This window comes from Physeter macrocephalus, chromosome 17, assembly GCF_002837175.3.
Source record: "Physeter macrocephalus isolate SW-GA chromosome 17, ASM283717v5, whole genome shotgun sequence".
Lineage (NCBI taxonomy): Eukaryota > Metazoa > Chordata > Mammalia > Artiodactyla > Physeteridae > Physeter > Physeter macrocephalus.
Window position 1 is genome coordinate 38,931,740 of NC_041230.1, and position 16,483 is coordinate 38,948,222.

General features: G+C 37.7%; 1 protein-coding gene across 1 annotated transcript in view; it reads left to right on the top strand.

Annotated features, from left to right (window-relative positions):
• SNTB2 (syntrophin beta 2) overlaps positions 1 to 16,483 on the top strand; it is a 91,869-nt gene that overhangs the window by 39,523 nt on the left and 35,863 nt on the right. The window contains exons 2-3 of the mRNA XM_024124856.3: positions 2,685 to 2,898; positions 13,581 to 13,791. Coding sequence (XP_023980624.1) covers positions 2,685 to 2,898; positions 13,581 to 13,791 — 425 coding nt within the window. The remainder of the gene's footprint in view (positions 1 to 2,684; positions 2,899 to 13,580; positions 13,792 to 16,483) is intronic.

Consider the following 16,483-nt stretch of genomic DNA (forward strand, 5'->3'; position numbering starts at 1 on the left):
AGCACAAAGCTAAACTAAAGCATGTATTGAAATGCCTGAGTCAGCTGCTCATGGGATACACTGCTTGTGCCCCTGCTAGTTTTTCTAGGATGAAAAAAATCTCCTTGGTGACCTGAAGCAGTTAGCTTTTACTCTCTCCACCTAGAAATACACATATTATAACTACATAGAAAGCACACACACATACAAACACACACATACTCTTTCTAAATGTTGGCATTAGCATTATAATATTTTCTAGAATTATGCTTAACTTCAGCAGATCTTCTTGAATAACATATAGGAAAATAATTTTGCCTCTTCTACTGATTGCTGTTTAAATTTTTTAACTTTTCTAGCTTTTTAATTTAGGAAGGAGAAGAAAGGCACCTACTATTTATTGAATGTTTAGCATGTGCCTAGAACTTTTACTTGCTTAGTGTTACTGCCATTTTATAGATGAGGACTTCAGAACTGTCAAGTGAGGTCACATAGCTCTGAAGTAGCAAGCACAGTTAGTAGTTAGTATTTGAACAAGGTCTGATTCCAAAGGCCTCTCTGTCACCACATCATGTAGAGTGAGTGGTAGGATGCTATGCTTATAAAAGATTATCATCAATATTACTAAATAAAAAAAGCAAGATGTGGAAACAGTAAGCATAATATACTACCATTGTGTGTATTTATGTATATACACATATGTGTGTCTATTTTCATACATGCTTATCCTGATGCTGGAAGACCATATAGTAATTGCCTCCAGGGATGGGGATTGGGCTGCTAGAAATACATACTCTTTATTATAAAACCTTTTATACCTTTTGAATTTTGTTTTTTTCTCTCTCTTTTAAAAAAAATTTATTTATTTTTGGCTGCATTGGGCCTTTGTTGCTGCATGCGGGCTTTCTCTAGTTGAGGCGAGAGGGGGCTACTCTTCGTTGCAGTGCGCGGGCTTCTCATTGCGGTGGCTTCTCTTGTTGCAGAGCAGAGGCTCTAGGCACATAGGCTTCAGTAGTTGTGGCACACGGGCTCTAGAGCGCAGGCTCAGTAGTTGTGGCGCATGGGCTTAGCTGCTCCGTGGCACGTGGGATCTTCCCAGACCAGGGCTCGAACCCTTGTCCCCTGCATTGGCAGGTGGATTCTTAACCACTGAGCCACCAGGGAAACCCTGAATTTTGTTTTATATGCATGTATATTACCTATTCAAAAAAGAAACAATATTCTAAAGACTTGTTAGCTATGTTTTTAGAAACATAGCTGATTATTTTTTAGATTTAGTAATCTATTTCTTAGTAAAGTTTCATAGGCTTGTAAAGCTTCTAATGCTATAAAATATTAATACTAGCTATTATGACATTGATAAGCATTGATAATGATCATATCTTTCTAGTTTTTCAGTTCCCATGATACTACTCTAATGACCTACCACAGTGGAATTTTAGAGGAGGTAGATTACTGATGTAACATATATTGATGTTAGAAGAGGAAATGGTGACCGATTTATCTACATTCAATGATTTATTGACATTTTAATGCTTTTTAAGATTTTACTTAAAAAGGATTTAATAATCTTCAGTTTATCTAGTTTTTGAAATAAGAGCACAGTGCCTCAAATGATAATAGTTGCCAGTCATGAATGAGGTAAAAGAAGTATTTTATATGTCTTAAAATTGAACTTAAAAGAAGAACGTTTCACGTATATTAAAAGCTATATCTTAATTTGGGGCTACCGTTAATGGAAATACCTTGTTTTTGACTCTGTTTTTGTACTTGTGTTTCAAAGCTATAATGGTTTGTTTCCAAAGCTGTCTCCCTCACTAGACTGGGCATTACTTGAAGGCAGGGTCCATGCCTAAGTTGCTCTTGTATTCTCAGTGGCTAGCCTAATGCCTGATACTTGGAAGGTAGCTAAAAATGTTGACTGAGTTGAATGAAATTGAAGTAGAGATACATAGCTTAGTCTGGAGAAGAGAGAGATCATCTCAGTCTTCAGATATCTGAAGGGTTCTCATGTGGAAGAGATTAAGTTTGTTCTGTATGGCCTCTAGTCAGCAAACCAATGGGTGGAAGTTTCAAGTTTCTAAATGTTGAGTTGTCTAAAGCTAGATGGGGCTGTCTCAGGAGATACTGAATCTATCTCCAGATTCATTCATGATGGCCAACTACTGAGATAATTCAGGTATTTAATCGTTCATTTTTTCCTTCGCTCATTTATTCAAACATTTACTGAGTAGACACTGGTCTGGATGTTAGACACCAAGATTGAATAAATTGTAAACCCTGCCTTTGGGGAACTCGCAGCCAGCAGGGGAACTGAAGTATTAACAAAGGATTACAACCCAGGGTGCTTAGAGGTTGCTACAGAAGAGTAATGGTAATACCCTGGAGAGAGTGAACAGGAAAGGCTGCTGAGGAGGTGTCTCTTGAGTAGAGTTGACCAGGCCGACAAAGGGAGAAAGGAGTCCTAAGCAGAAGCAACAATATGCAAAGACTCAGAAGTTAAAGTTTTCAGGGTAGAGTAGTGGTATATCATTTGGATTACATGCTCTTAAAGCACCCTCCAATCCTAAGATTCTGTGTGCTGGCTCTTTAACTTCGTGTATTTTTTCACTTCATGCCAGATAGTTCGTGTATGTATATATTTCAGTTGTTATTTTTCATAGAAAGCAAAAATACTAACCTTCTTCTTTGATTTTTGTTCACAGTTAAATTCATCCGAGAAGTAACACCATATATCAAGAAGCCGTCGTTAGTATCAGATCTGCCATGGGAAGGTGCAGCTCCCCAGTCACCGAGCTTTAGTGGCAGTGAGGACTCCGGTTCTCCAAAACACCAGAACAGCACCAAGGACAGGAAGGTCATCCCTCTCAAAATGTGCTTTGCTGCTAGAAACCTAAGCATGCCGGACCTGGAAAACAGGTGAGCTGTACCTAAGGAGAACATCGTACTCATAGCTTTCCAAACTTACAGATATGTTGCAATATTACTTTCTCCCTTTGTGTATTTTTATGCAATAATATGACTTTTGACTAAATTATATAGAGGAAAACATCAGTCTGAGATGAGAGAATCATTTTTGGACTTCCATATTTAAATTACTTCACACATATATGTACATATATAGATGAATTTTGGATGAACACACAAGAAGCTTAATGATGGTTATGCCTGGGGAATGAAATGGGATTAAAAGGTAGAAGGAAAGAAGAGGCTTCTACTTTTCATTTTAAACCTTTCTGGAGTGTTACTATTAGTTTATTCATTATGAATATTACTTAATAATCGAAAAAGTCTTGTCCAAGAAATTTTAAAAAGTATCTCCTAGGAGGAAATTCCGTATACTATGGTTAGTGTAAAGAATCAGAGATCTTTAAAAAAAAAAGAAAAAGAAAAAGAAAAAAGAATCAGAAATCTTCATTACAGGTCAGGCTGCATCGACTAGTGACGTGACTGTGGCAAGTTAGCTTCTTTGACCTCAGTTTCCTCATTTGTGAAATGAGAGCATTGGATTGGATAATTTCTAATGTCCCTCCTAGTTCTATCACCATTTGGGTTCTATGACTTTGTTTTCATTAATGCCATGACGTGGTACTGGTAAACCTAGTGTTAGGTTAGAGATTAGGGGAAAAAAAGAGATAAAGAAACTAGTCCAAAGACATAGTTAAGGACAAACTTTTTATAATATACTTTTGCTTTTATGCTCTCCTCTGATCTGAATGCACAGCCAGATGCCTAATCAGGATGGGATGGTTCACAGAAGACAGCAAGAAGCTGAATGACCTTCTTGGGCATTTTAAGCCATGGGGACATGGAAGCTCCTGCTCTATAATATATTATGTGTATGCTGGAAAGAGTTGAGCTCTGCAATCACACAGACCTTGGTTTGAATCCAAACTAGGTCACCTGCTCCAAGGAAGGCTCTGAGCGAGTTCCTTCGCCTCTATAAACCTCCATATTCTCAGTGATTAAAAAAAAAATAAGAATAATGCTTAACTCAGTGTGCAGATTAAATGGGATAACACACATGAAGCCCTGTGCATAGAGCCAAACACATAGTAGGTTCTCAAGAAATAGCAGCTTAAAAAGTCTTAACTGCTAACTTTGTATACATACATACATATATATATATATATATATATATTTTTTTTTTTTTTTTTTTTTTTTTTTTTTTTGGCCATGCCATGCAGCTTGTGGGATCTTAGTTCCCTGACCAGGGATTGAACTCAAGCCCTCAGAGGTGAAAGTGCGGAGTCCTAACCACTGGACCGCCAGGGAATTCCCATGTATACATATTTTGAAAATTACATTCTGATATATTTGTATTGTTTTTATTTGCTTTCTTTTAAAAGTTCAAGACATAGAAATTACTTCTTGTTATATACAGGTTTATTTTTGAAAGATTGTGTGTATATTGAATCATATGTAAATACAGAACAGCTTGATCTTTAAAGAAATGCTTTTTTTTTTTTTCATACAGTAAGAATCTAATTTGTACTTAAGCATACCAGGGTCGGGGGGGGGATAGATTGGGATATTGGGATTGACATATAAACACTACTATGTATAAAATAGATAACTAATGAGAATAGACTGTAAAGCACAGGGAACCCTACTCAATGCTCTGTGGTGACCTAAGTGGGAAGGAAATCCAAGGAAAAGGGGATATATGTATATGTGTGGCTGATTCACTTTGTTGTACAGCAGAAACTAACACAACATTGTAAAGCAACTATGCTCCAATAAAAATAAAGATAAAAGAATCTAATTTGTAAAGTAAATAATCAACTCTGCCTCTTAAATCCCAATTAAAATTTTTTTCTCAAGTGAGATATATTTATGTAGAGACTTTGATCTGTTAATCATGGACTTAAAAACAATTATGTAGTTAGGACTATAGAGAAGAAATTAGAATAGAGTTACAATGTGATAAAGAGAACAAATAGACATTAAATTTGTCAACTGATTGTCAGGCTGAGGAAAGTATTCAGGCTAAGTCCCTTCATAATAAATCATTTCTTTTTTTTTAAATAAATAAATAAATTTATTTATTTATTTTTGGCTGCTTTAGGTCTTGCTGTGTGCGGGCTTTCTCTAGTTGCGGCAAGCGGGGGCTACTCTTCGTTGCAATGTGTGGGCTTCTCGTTGCAGTGGCTTCTCTTGTTGCAGAGCACAGGCTCTAGGCGCGTGGGCTTCAGTAGTTGTTGCTCGCGGGCTTAGTAGCTCCGCGGCATGTGGGATCTTCCTGGACCAAGGCTCGAACCCATGTCCCCTGCATTGGCAGGCGGATCCTTAACCACTGTGCCACCAGGGAAGTCCCTGTAAGTCATTTCTGAGAATGAGAATAGATTGTTGTCTTAGTCTGTTCAGGCTGCTGTAACAAAATACCATAAACTGGGTGGCTTATAAACAACAGAAATTTATTTTTCACAGTTAGGGAAAAGCCTTGGAAGTCTAAGATCAAGGCACTGGCATATTAGTGTCTGGTGAAGGCCCACTTCCTGATTCATACATAGATGGTCATTTTCTTGCTATGTCCTCACATGGCAGAGAAATCTAGACAGCTCTAATCGCCTCCCAGAGGCCCCATCTTCTAATTTTGTCACATTCGGGGTTAGGATTTTAACATATGAATTTGAGGCAGGGACACAAACATTCAGTCTACAGCACCTGTAGTGCTGCAGATATATTTCTATAGCACGCTGGGGTTGTGGGAGTAGGGAGAGAAGGAAGGAGGAAGGTGATATGACTTGGCTGTATTGCTGAAAGTGGTGCTAGTTTATCATCCACTAAGACATCTTTCAGAGCTCAGTAACCTTGACCTTTATTAAAACTTGGGGCTGCATTCTCTTTAGCGTATATGCTAAAGACATTTGGTGGATGGTCAAGTTTGAAGTAGATTTTCAGAGCCAACAGGAGAGGGCAGTTTGGGCTACAAGAGTTGTATCACACCGTGCTCTTCAGTAAGATGATCAGTCTACTTATTACTCTACAAGGATAGGTCTTAGAAGAGTTAGGCTTTTGCAGATTATCAGGCTTAATGCTGCAAAGTAATTTGTTTCCAAAGTTACTTAAAATACCAAATTTGGGGACTTCCATGATGGTCGTGTAGTTAAGACTCCGCGTGCAGTGCTCTCAGTGCAGGGGGCACGGGTTCGATCCCTGGTTGGGGAACTAAGATCCAGCATGCTGCATTGCGCAGCCAAAAAAAGAAAAAAAAAAAACCAAATTGCAAATGATCTGCTTTTTGTAAAATATAAGTTGGAAGAGATTCAAGGTTATTCTTATGTCACTCTTACTTGCATTCCAGTGTGCTTTCTAGAGAAAAAGAAAAGCAGTAGAATTGCAGGTACCTGGCAAAATTATGCTTAACTTTGGTTATACCCACAGCAATGTGAACATCTATCCTAAGTGTCTTGGTAGAAAAAAATGTTCAGAGCCATTGACTAATTAGACTGAAGTTAGGGTGATGGACTTTGTAACTTTAGGCAAACTATTTGTTTTCATAAGCCTTGGTTTCCTCCTGTATAAAATGAAAGGTTATATGAGGATTAAATAAGAGAACAATTATAAAATTGGCATAGTATGCTCTCAATATATTATTATTATAGGTGCTATTGGTGTCCTTGTGACCTTAAATAAGTCCCTTAATTTCTCGGTCCTCCTGTTTTTTTCTTTCTGTAAAATGGACATAATAATCCTTGCTCAACTCTGTTCTTCTACTTCAAGGATAAATAAGATAGTATCTCTAAAATCACTTGGAGCTCTTTGATCCTTAAATTTATCTCAGCTCTGTCAAAGGAAATGTCATGACAGGTAACATAGCTGCAACATTTAAAGCCATGGAGAAAAACAGTTCATTTAGGAACAGCAAAAATAAGTTTCATCAGGACATCTGTCACCAAGATATTTATCACATTGCAGCCTTATATAACTGATCATATTTCTATTTGAAAATCTTAATCTTCCACATAGTCTTTTGTAAAACTCTGACAAGGAATAGGCTTAGATGTTCGCTAATCTGGAAAATAATTATGAATCTGGTATTTAAGCCCTACATAGGCAAGTGGATTCCCATCATCATTTTTTCCCTAACAATTTATTATGAAAATCTTCAAACATACAGCAGAGTCAAAAGAATTTTATAGCCAACACTCATTTTTCCACCACTTAGATTCTACCATTAACATTTTACTATATATACTTTGTCATGGATTGGCCCACCTATCCATCCGTCAATCCCTCTTAATTTTCTTTGATGCATTTCAAAGTGAATTGCACACATTAGAATACTTCTCTCTACTCAAGCATGCATATAGAGTTCAGTGTTTTCGTTGTAGCTTTTTTCTTTTGAGACAATATTTGCATACAATAAAATACACAAATCCTAAATTTTGACAGATGCATAAAATTATGTAACCCAAGCCTATCAAGATACAGGACATTACTGTTACCTTGGAAAGTTTTCTTTTGCCCCTTCCCAGTCAAGTCCCTCTCCCACCTTCCAAGGCTACTACTGTTCTGACTTGCTGTCATAGATCTGTTTCAACTATTCTAAAACTTCATGTAAATGTAGTCATATCATATGTACTTTTTTGTGATAGAATTATTTAACTCAGCGTAAGAATTTTGAGATTCATTCTTTTTGTTGCATGTAACAATAACTCTTTCTCTTTTATTGCTGAGTAGTGTTATGTTTTATGAATGTAACATAGTTTCTTTATCCATTTTCCTATTCATGGATACCTGAGCTATTTCCAGTTTGGAGCTAATATTAATAAAGTTACTATGAATATTTTTGTACAGCTCTTGTGGGCATACGTTTTTATTGCTCTTGGATAAATTCTTAGGAGTGGAACTGCTGGCTCAAAGGGTAGGTGTATGTTTAGTTTTTTAAAAAACTGCCAGGCTTTTTTCCAGAGTGGTTGTGCCATTTTACATGCCCACCAGCACTGTGTGAGAGTTTCCATTGCTTCACATCCTTGCCAGCATTGGTAGTGTCAGTCTTCTTAATGTTAACTATTCTGATGGGTATGTAGTGGAATCTCTTTGTGGTTCATCCTTCATTTTAATGTAAAGACTTCACTTTCTAGATAAAAAACTTATTTGACATGAGAGGAAAGCGTCCCTTTTTTCTGTTTTACTACATTGATTTAGTTTCACTATCTAAAGCTGAGAAAAAGTGCTGACCATCAGAATGAATAAGTAAAGAGGGGGAGGAAGTTTATTCGCTTCTTCCACCTCTAGTCCTCAAGACCTCACTAGATGCTTCTGATAGTTATAAGCGGTTCATTGTGGAAAGTGAAAGCTAAATAAATAATGACAAAGTCCAGGGAGAGAACATGAGCCTGTTCCTTAGCAAACAGCATTGTGGGCAGTGCGGAGTTTAGCGAGGACAAGGTGTTCTTAAACGCTGCTTTTCGGAAATGTAAATCTGTTATCATTGAGCTGGTTCACAATGTCTGGGTCATCTTCGCTTTGACTGTTTTCCATGTAAAAGGTAAATTTTGGCTTTATGATGTGTAAAACAACATGATTATTACTAAATTGAACACATAAGTTATGTCAAAGACTTTACTAAGCAGAAGAAATAAGCAGGCTAGACTTATGAATCCTATGCTTCTGTGGACCTAAACATGATCTGATTCATCTGATCAGAATGTAATTGCATTTCTCAGGAAATCCTCAGTGGTTTGACCAGAGGCCAGAACTCTTCACACTGTAGCTGTCTCCTCCTCTCTCCTGTGGGCCCAAACAATGACTGGCAGACTGCCTCCAAACTTTTATTCATAGAATTTTCATTTGAATTTGTCTTTTAAAACAGCAGTAGATGTTAGGAAACATTTTGTCCCCTTTATCAGCTCTAGGGGTTGCTTCTTCAAAGGCAGACTTCTGGATCCTAGAATCATTAGTCCTATTTTGGAGTTTATTTTCTGTTTCTTCTAATTTAATTTTCTATTTTACAATCACTTTTTAAGAAACACTGCAAAATTTCTCTTTTCATGAAAAATTGGTGATTCTGTCCTGGGAACTGTTTTATTTCCTGTTTTCATCTTTTTCCAGCCTAGTTGTCCCATGATCTTTTCCTGCTTAATCAGGTTAAGTTTATTTTATATCAGACTTATTTTCCTTTCTTTCAGTTATTAATAAGTAGGATCTTTAACATCGGGATTTTCAGAGTTTAAACTGTGGCAAAGGAGCTGTGTCTGAGAGACTCTCCCAGGAACTGTATGAGGTATAAAGGCTTTTTCAGAAGGTGAATGTTTTGTGTCCGGAGAAGGATGAACTGATTCCTGCCTTTAGTGCTAAGTAGGTCAGTAGGAGGAGTGAAAGAAATTTTTTGTCGTAGTTTTGCAACAACTTTTAGCATGCAATTAAGGATGTTAAGCTGGTTACAGTGCCAAAACAACCAGCTGGAAATAAATAGCCTCTGTAGAAAACAGCTAGCCTGGTATAGGGTCTAAATTAAGGACATCACTGGCTCTTGCACTCAGTTTGGTGGAATGAGGGTGGATATGAATCTTCTTCTGGGTTGAGGGTGGGGCAGTCACTGGCCGCTGGGGGTGGGGAATGCTGAAACAGTCAGCCAGCCTCTTTATTTTAGCTGAGTGCTTTACTCCCACTTCCAGAGGTAACTGGTGCCTCCCATTCCCCAGCCTCTTCGGGATTCTGCAGCATGGATCGGCTTGGATTTGACTCTCCCCACTTTTCTTAAGTCTGCTCTGTCTGTTTGCCAGCTTCCAAAATTTTGTTGTAGTTGCTCTTCTCCTCTTCTCCCGGAGCTTGTAGGATTATGCTTTTTAAACATTCCCTTTAAAGTTTGGTGGTGACTTCTTAGATACAGCACCAAAAGCACAGTACATAGAAGAAAAAATTGATAAGTTGAACTTCATTAAAATTAAAAACTTCTGCTCTGTAACAGACACTGTGTACTAGGGTTCTCCAGAGAAAGAAGCAACGGGATGGATAGTTAGATAGATTTATTTATCTATTATAGGAATTAGCTCATGCAATTGTGGAGACCAAGACGTCCCATGATCCGTTGTCTGCTGGCTGGAGAAACAGGAAAACCAGTCTTATAATTCACCCCGAGTTCAAAGGCCCAAGAGCCAGGAACGCCAATGTGTGAGGGCAGGAGAAGAAGATGGTTGTCCCAACTCAAGAAGAGAGCAAACTTGCCCCCTCCCCACGTTTTTATTCTATTCATGCCCTCAGTGAATTGGATGATGCCCACCTGCATCGTCGAGGGCCATCGTCTTTACTCAGTCTACTGACGATGCTACTCTATTCCAGAAACACCCTCACAGACACACCCAGAAAGAATGTTTTACCAGCTACCTGGACATCCCTTAGCCCAGTCAAGTTGACACATAAAATTAACCGTCACACACTGTTAAGAGAACGAAAAGATAAGCTACAGACTGGGAGAAAATCTTTGTGAAATACATATCAGGTAAAGGACTGATATCCAAAATTTACAAAGAATTCCTAAAAGTCAACAATAAGAAAACAACCCAGTTTTAAAATGGACAACAGATCTGACCTGAACAGACACTTCACCAGAGAAGAACTACAGATGGCAAATAAGCATATGAAAGGTGCTCAAATCATATGCCATTAGGGAATTGCAAATTAAAACAATGAGATACCACTATACACATATTAGAATGGCCAAAATCCACCTGACAGTACCACATGCTGGCAAAGATGTATAGTAACAGGAAGGCTTATTCATTGATGGTAGGAACGCAGAATGGTACGGCTACTTTGGAAGACAGTTTGGCAGTTTCTTACAAAGCTAAACGTAGTCTTACCATGTGACCCAGCAGTTGTGCTCCTTGGTATTTACACAAAGGAGTCAAAAACTTATGTCCACACAAAAACCTACACACAAATGCTTTAATCGTAATTGCCAAAACTTGAAAACAACCAAGAGGTCCTTCAATAAATAGGTGAATGGGTAAACAAACTGTGGTTCATCCAGACAGTAGAATATTATTCAGTGATAAAAAGAAGTGAGCTGTCAAGCAAGCTACAGAAGGCATGGAGGGACCTTAAATGCATATTGCTAAGTGAAAGAAGCCAGTCTGAAAAGCTTATGTACAGTATGATTCCTTGGAAACAGTAAAAGGATCAGCAGTTTCCAGGAGTTCAGAGCCAGGGAGTGAGTGTAATATACTATTTTAAATCTTCTCATAATAAATGTATAACTATTTTTCTTTTAGAAAACAATCATTTTTCTAACCAACAAATATTTATGTTAAGGACCATGACGGCAACAATTGATATAGTGGAAAATAACATTAAAAAGAAAAAACATTATAAAGTAATATAGAGGACTAAATAAAGGTCAACGTGAATGTTAAGCTATTTGTCAGAAATCTCTTTTCTTCTTCTACTTTTGCTGAGCTTTTAGGATGGAGGTGTTCCTCCTGACTAGGAATGTGTCCTGCTGGTGAGCTCTGTGTAGTCTCATCCTTCTTGGGTCCAATTAAACCTCCCCAGGCCATTTCTCTATTGTAATCCATCTTACATCCCACCATAAAATTATTATTATTATTATTATTATTTTTTTTTTGGCCATGCCAAGTAGCTTGTGGGATATATATATATATCACATTTTGTTCATCCATTCCATCAATGGACATTTGGGTTGTTTCCACCTTTTGGTTATTGTGAATGATGCTGCTGTGAACCTAGGTGTACAGATATCTCATAAAATTATTTTTAATTCATTGTTTTGATCATATCATTCCCTTGTTGAGAATCCTCAGTGATTCCATGTTGCTTACCAATTAATATTCAGAATTAACCTACTATTCAAAACCCTCTAAATTTTAATCCCAAGCTACTTCTCACTGTATTTAGCTATAGGATAGGAAATCAAATAAATTCATCAGAACTGTGACTAAAACAGAAAGCAGGATAGCTTATGACTTGCTGTCTAAAGATACTTCAAGTGTGGGCTTTGTGAAGTGTTTTGGCTGGTCACAGATCTTATTTTATGTTTTGACTATTTTCTAGAACTTTCTGGCCTACTTAGCTATTGCCCTAGAACTGTGAAGGCATATAAAACGTGGATAGACTGGTGGCTAGACCATCAGGTAGCTAGAAGGGTAAGTCTAGTGGGAGGGCACGTGAGTGGGTAAGTAGGTTACCAGGTAGATGTGTTTATAAATTGACTCACAGCATGACACCAGCTTGGTAAGTGTGCCCCAGAGGTGTAGAGGCCTTCATTGCAGTCCTGCTTTGCTACTACCATCTTGGGAGTGCCTTTTTTAGCCAGGAACTTTGTGGTAGTCATCACAGTTCTTTATAGAAGCAGTTTTTGTAACCTGTAATTGTGTATTAGTTAATTATAAATTTTCTGCCTTCCCCATTAGATGATAGTCCCAGTGAGAGTAGAGACTAGTTTTTTTGCCTATCTTTTTCACTGCTGTATCTCTAACACAGTGTCAAGCATAGTATCTGGCATACAGTAGGCTCTCAATAAATGTTTATTTAAGAAAGGGTGGACTGACCAGAGTTCAAATGAGAATGAATATTTGCCATATTAAGCATGGCAAATTAAAATATTTGGAATTGTAAAGGAATTTCTGAACAGGACAAAAGAGAGGGATGCAAGCTTCAAGGCAGAAATGCTAGTGTACATGTAAACCGGTCATCTTTGACAGGTGTTGTGGGATCTGGTGACAGTGCTTCAAGGAAGCAAAAACTATCTTCAGAAAGATGAAAGAATAAAAAGATCTCTCCTTGGTCAGTGGCAGTTTGTAAATTTCCAGCCTACCAAATTATTTTTCCATTTTAAAAGATATGTATGTTCACTGTTAGAACACAGCAGTGTATATATGTTAGTCATTTATTGAATGATTTTTAAAATTCATCTTGGCAAAAACTTTGATCAAAACACAAAATAGTACCCAACAAATTGCTTCATAAGGAATTTGTTGAGTGTACTTTTTTAAAAATTTATGTAATTCCTAAAGGTTACTTTTGAAGTATAGATTGTTCACAGTTGACTATTAACAAATAATAGTCATAGAGTTGAAGATCTCTTAACTATTCTTCTACCATGACTCAGTGGATGATTTAATCATATAATGTTACCCAGACCCTCAAAAACAATTTCAACTTTTCGTAAAGAGTCATTCTTCAGCTATTTTCTTTATTTCACACAGTGGAAATTTCAGTTCACTGTTTGGCAGTAGGTTCTATATACCTAGCAATACTGTATACCAGAGTTTTCTAAGTATTTAAAAAAACATTAGTTCTTTCTTTACAATGTGCCTATGAGATTCAGCAAGCACGCTTTCCATTTCTTTGACATGGAAATTAAGGCAAAGTGCAGTGTTCTACTACAGACTCTACAATAGGTTCCCTTATCTTAGATCATTACATTAATACTGAAACAACAGACCCAGCAGTTAGTCTTTCTGATGATGATCTTTCCACATGTGGATCTCTCTGGAATTGGACCCTAAGGAATTAAGAGAAAGTATTTATATTCTGGAATGTAAAAGTAGATTTTCAGTTATGTATGTTAAACCATGGCAGGTTTGATGGCTTCTGATCTAGCTCACTTTTTTTTTTCTTTTTCCACACAGATTGATAGAGCTACATTCTCCTGATAGCAGGAACACGTTGATCCTACGTTGCAAGGATACAGCCACAGCACACTCCTGGTTCGTAGCTATCCACACCAACATAATGGCTCTCCTCCCACAGGTGTTGGCTGAACTTAATGCCATGCTTGGTGCAACCAGTACAGCAGGAGGCAGCAAGGAGGTTAAGCACATTGCCTGGCTGGCAGAACAGGTAGGCTGGGAGGCAGGGCAGGGTCTCACCAGGTCACTACTCAGAGCCAGGATGGTTCCCCCATTTCGTATGTCTGTAATGTTTATCATGCAGTCAGGCCCTGGATGTCTAGCTTGCAGATCTTTTGTTAGTCTTTTGTTTCTCCTCCCCTAGTGTTTAGTTGTTTGTTGCTAATTATCACCTCCACCAGAAGAATTGACTGTCACGATCATCATCATCATAACATAACTAAAAAGGGGTTCTTAGTAACATCTGTATCCTTAATGACTGAAGATAATTTTCACGGTTTTAGAATAGGATCAGCAAACTTCTTCTGCAAAGGGCTATTAGTGCTACAGCTACTTGACTCTGCCATTATAGCAAGAAAACAGTCATAGACAATATGAACATGGATAGATGTGACTGTGTTTCAATAAAACTTTATTTATGTAAAGAGGTAGTGGGCTGTATTTGGCCCACAAGTCATAGTTTCCCAATTCCTGTTCTAGTCTATTGACAGAGTTTCAGGGACAACAGGCTTACTCCCGTGGTCTGGGAAAATTATAAAATATGCAAAACACTTTACAAGCCATTAAACACATGTATAGTTGTCTTCTACAACTGAAAAATGAAAAGAAGAGAAACAAGAAAACCTAAGTAGATGTTGGGTGAAGGGAAAGGAAGTAGATATGATCCAAGTTAGTTTAGATCCAAATTTGGCAAAAGGGAGGAGACTAAAAGTTCTACATGATGTTACAATACATCCTTTTTCTTTCTGGTCCTTCACTGTCAGCTGGGGCAGAGGGAGTTGAAAACAGAAGACAGAATAGGGATTCAGAGATGACTGTTCAAGTGCTAGCTCTGTTTTTCACTGGTTTTAGATCTTTTTAAGTGCCTTCATATCTTTGCATCCTAGTTCCTTCGTGTGTGCAAGGGGGCAGGGATTGCATCAGTATCAGCCCAGACAGATTTTGTTCTTTTGCATTGTTGTTTTGTTTTAAATACAGTTTCCCAGGTCTGGCTCCCCGTGTTCCCCATCAAGAGTTCACATTTGGTAGACCGATGGTGGGGCCTGGAAATCTCATTTGGCTCCCCAGGTGATTGTGTAGTGGATTTTGGACTCCACCGATTTAGATTTTTTTCAGCCGTGAAATTTTACGAACATTCCAAATAATGATTCTAATAAATTAGAACACAGAATTAGTACTGTGATGATTTCTAGGAGGCATAATTAGAATAACTAAGCAGAAGAAACTAATGAAAATCATGGTATGAGTATTTACGACTTTGAAAGTTTCAGTCTTTTAGTTGTATTTATCATTGTTTCTATACTTTTATATGCTGTTTGAAAACCTCGATTGAGTGGTAATTGTTCTGTGCTTTCAGCAATGTTAGAAATCTTCATGATTTTAAAAAGGTAATACATTCACATAGTTCCAAGGTCAGAATAAAAAGTTAATAGGTGATGTCTTACTCTCCTTCTGGTCCCCCATCTGCCTAATTCCTACCCCTTTGCGCCCAGGGAGGTAATCACTTTCATTCCTTTCTACTGAGTCTTTTGAGATTTCTTTATGCAAATAAAAGCAGTTATGAATATATATTCTTCTTTTTCTCTTTTATAAAAGAAGATGGCATATTATGCCCACTACTTTATACCTTGCTGGTTTCTTTCCATATCAAAGCACAGAGAGCATTCTTTTTTACAACTGTATAGTTTTCCATTGTGTGGCTGTAGTTAAATAAGCACTCCCCCCAGTTTTGGTGTCATAATCTTTTGCCATTACAAAGAATGCTATAATGAATAACCTTGTAGTTTGTCCTTTCACACATGTGCTTTCCAAACTCTTTGGTTCCTGAGTTCAGATAGATCAGATAACAAGGGAACACACATTATCTGAATGTATTTGGTTCTTCAGTTTCTAGTAGTGAGCAGTAAAACTTTGGTTAGAAAGGGATTTATCCAAAGTTTTACATCATTTCCTGAGCTTTGATAGTTAGAGTTCATAGAACAGGGGATATTTCTATACCTGTAGGATGAATCCCAGAAGTGCAAGTTCAAAGGGTATATTAGTAATCTATCTCTATAAAACAAATTACCCCCAAGAGTTAGTGACTTTGAAATAACATTTACCTCCCACAGTTTCTAAGGATCAGGAATCGTAGCAGTTTAGCTTCCTGGTTCTGGCCTGGGACGCTTCATGAAGTTGCAGTCAAGCTGTCAGCAAGGGTGGCAGTCATCTGAGGGCTTGACTGGGTTGGCAGGTCCACTTGCAACATGATTCATTTATATAGCTGTTGGCAGGAGGTCTCAGTTTCTTACTGCTTGTTGGCAGAAGTCCTCAGCTCCTTGCTGTGCAGGCCTTTGCACAAGATTGGCTGAGTGTCCTCGAGACATGGCTGTGGGTTTTTGTCAGAGCAAGTGATCTGACAGAGAGAACAAGATGGAAGCCACAATACCTTTTATGACCTGGTCTCTTCTCTATTCTTTTCATTAGAAGTGAGTTACTAAGTCCAGTCTATACCCCAGGGGTCTGGCTCTTAAAGGGAAGAATGGTAAAGAATTTGTGGACATCTTTTTAAACTACCACAAAAGGTATATGCATTTGTAATTTTGATAAATATTGCCAAATTTGCCTTCCATCAAGATTGAACTAATTTAAATTCCCACCAGCAACGTATGAGAGTTGCCAGACCTTTAAAGTGAACTTAATTT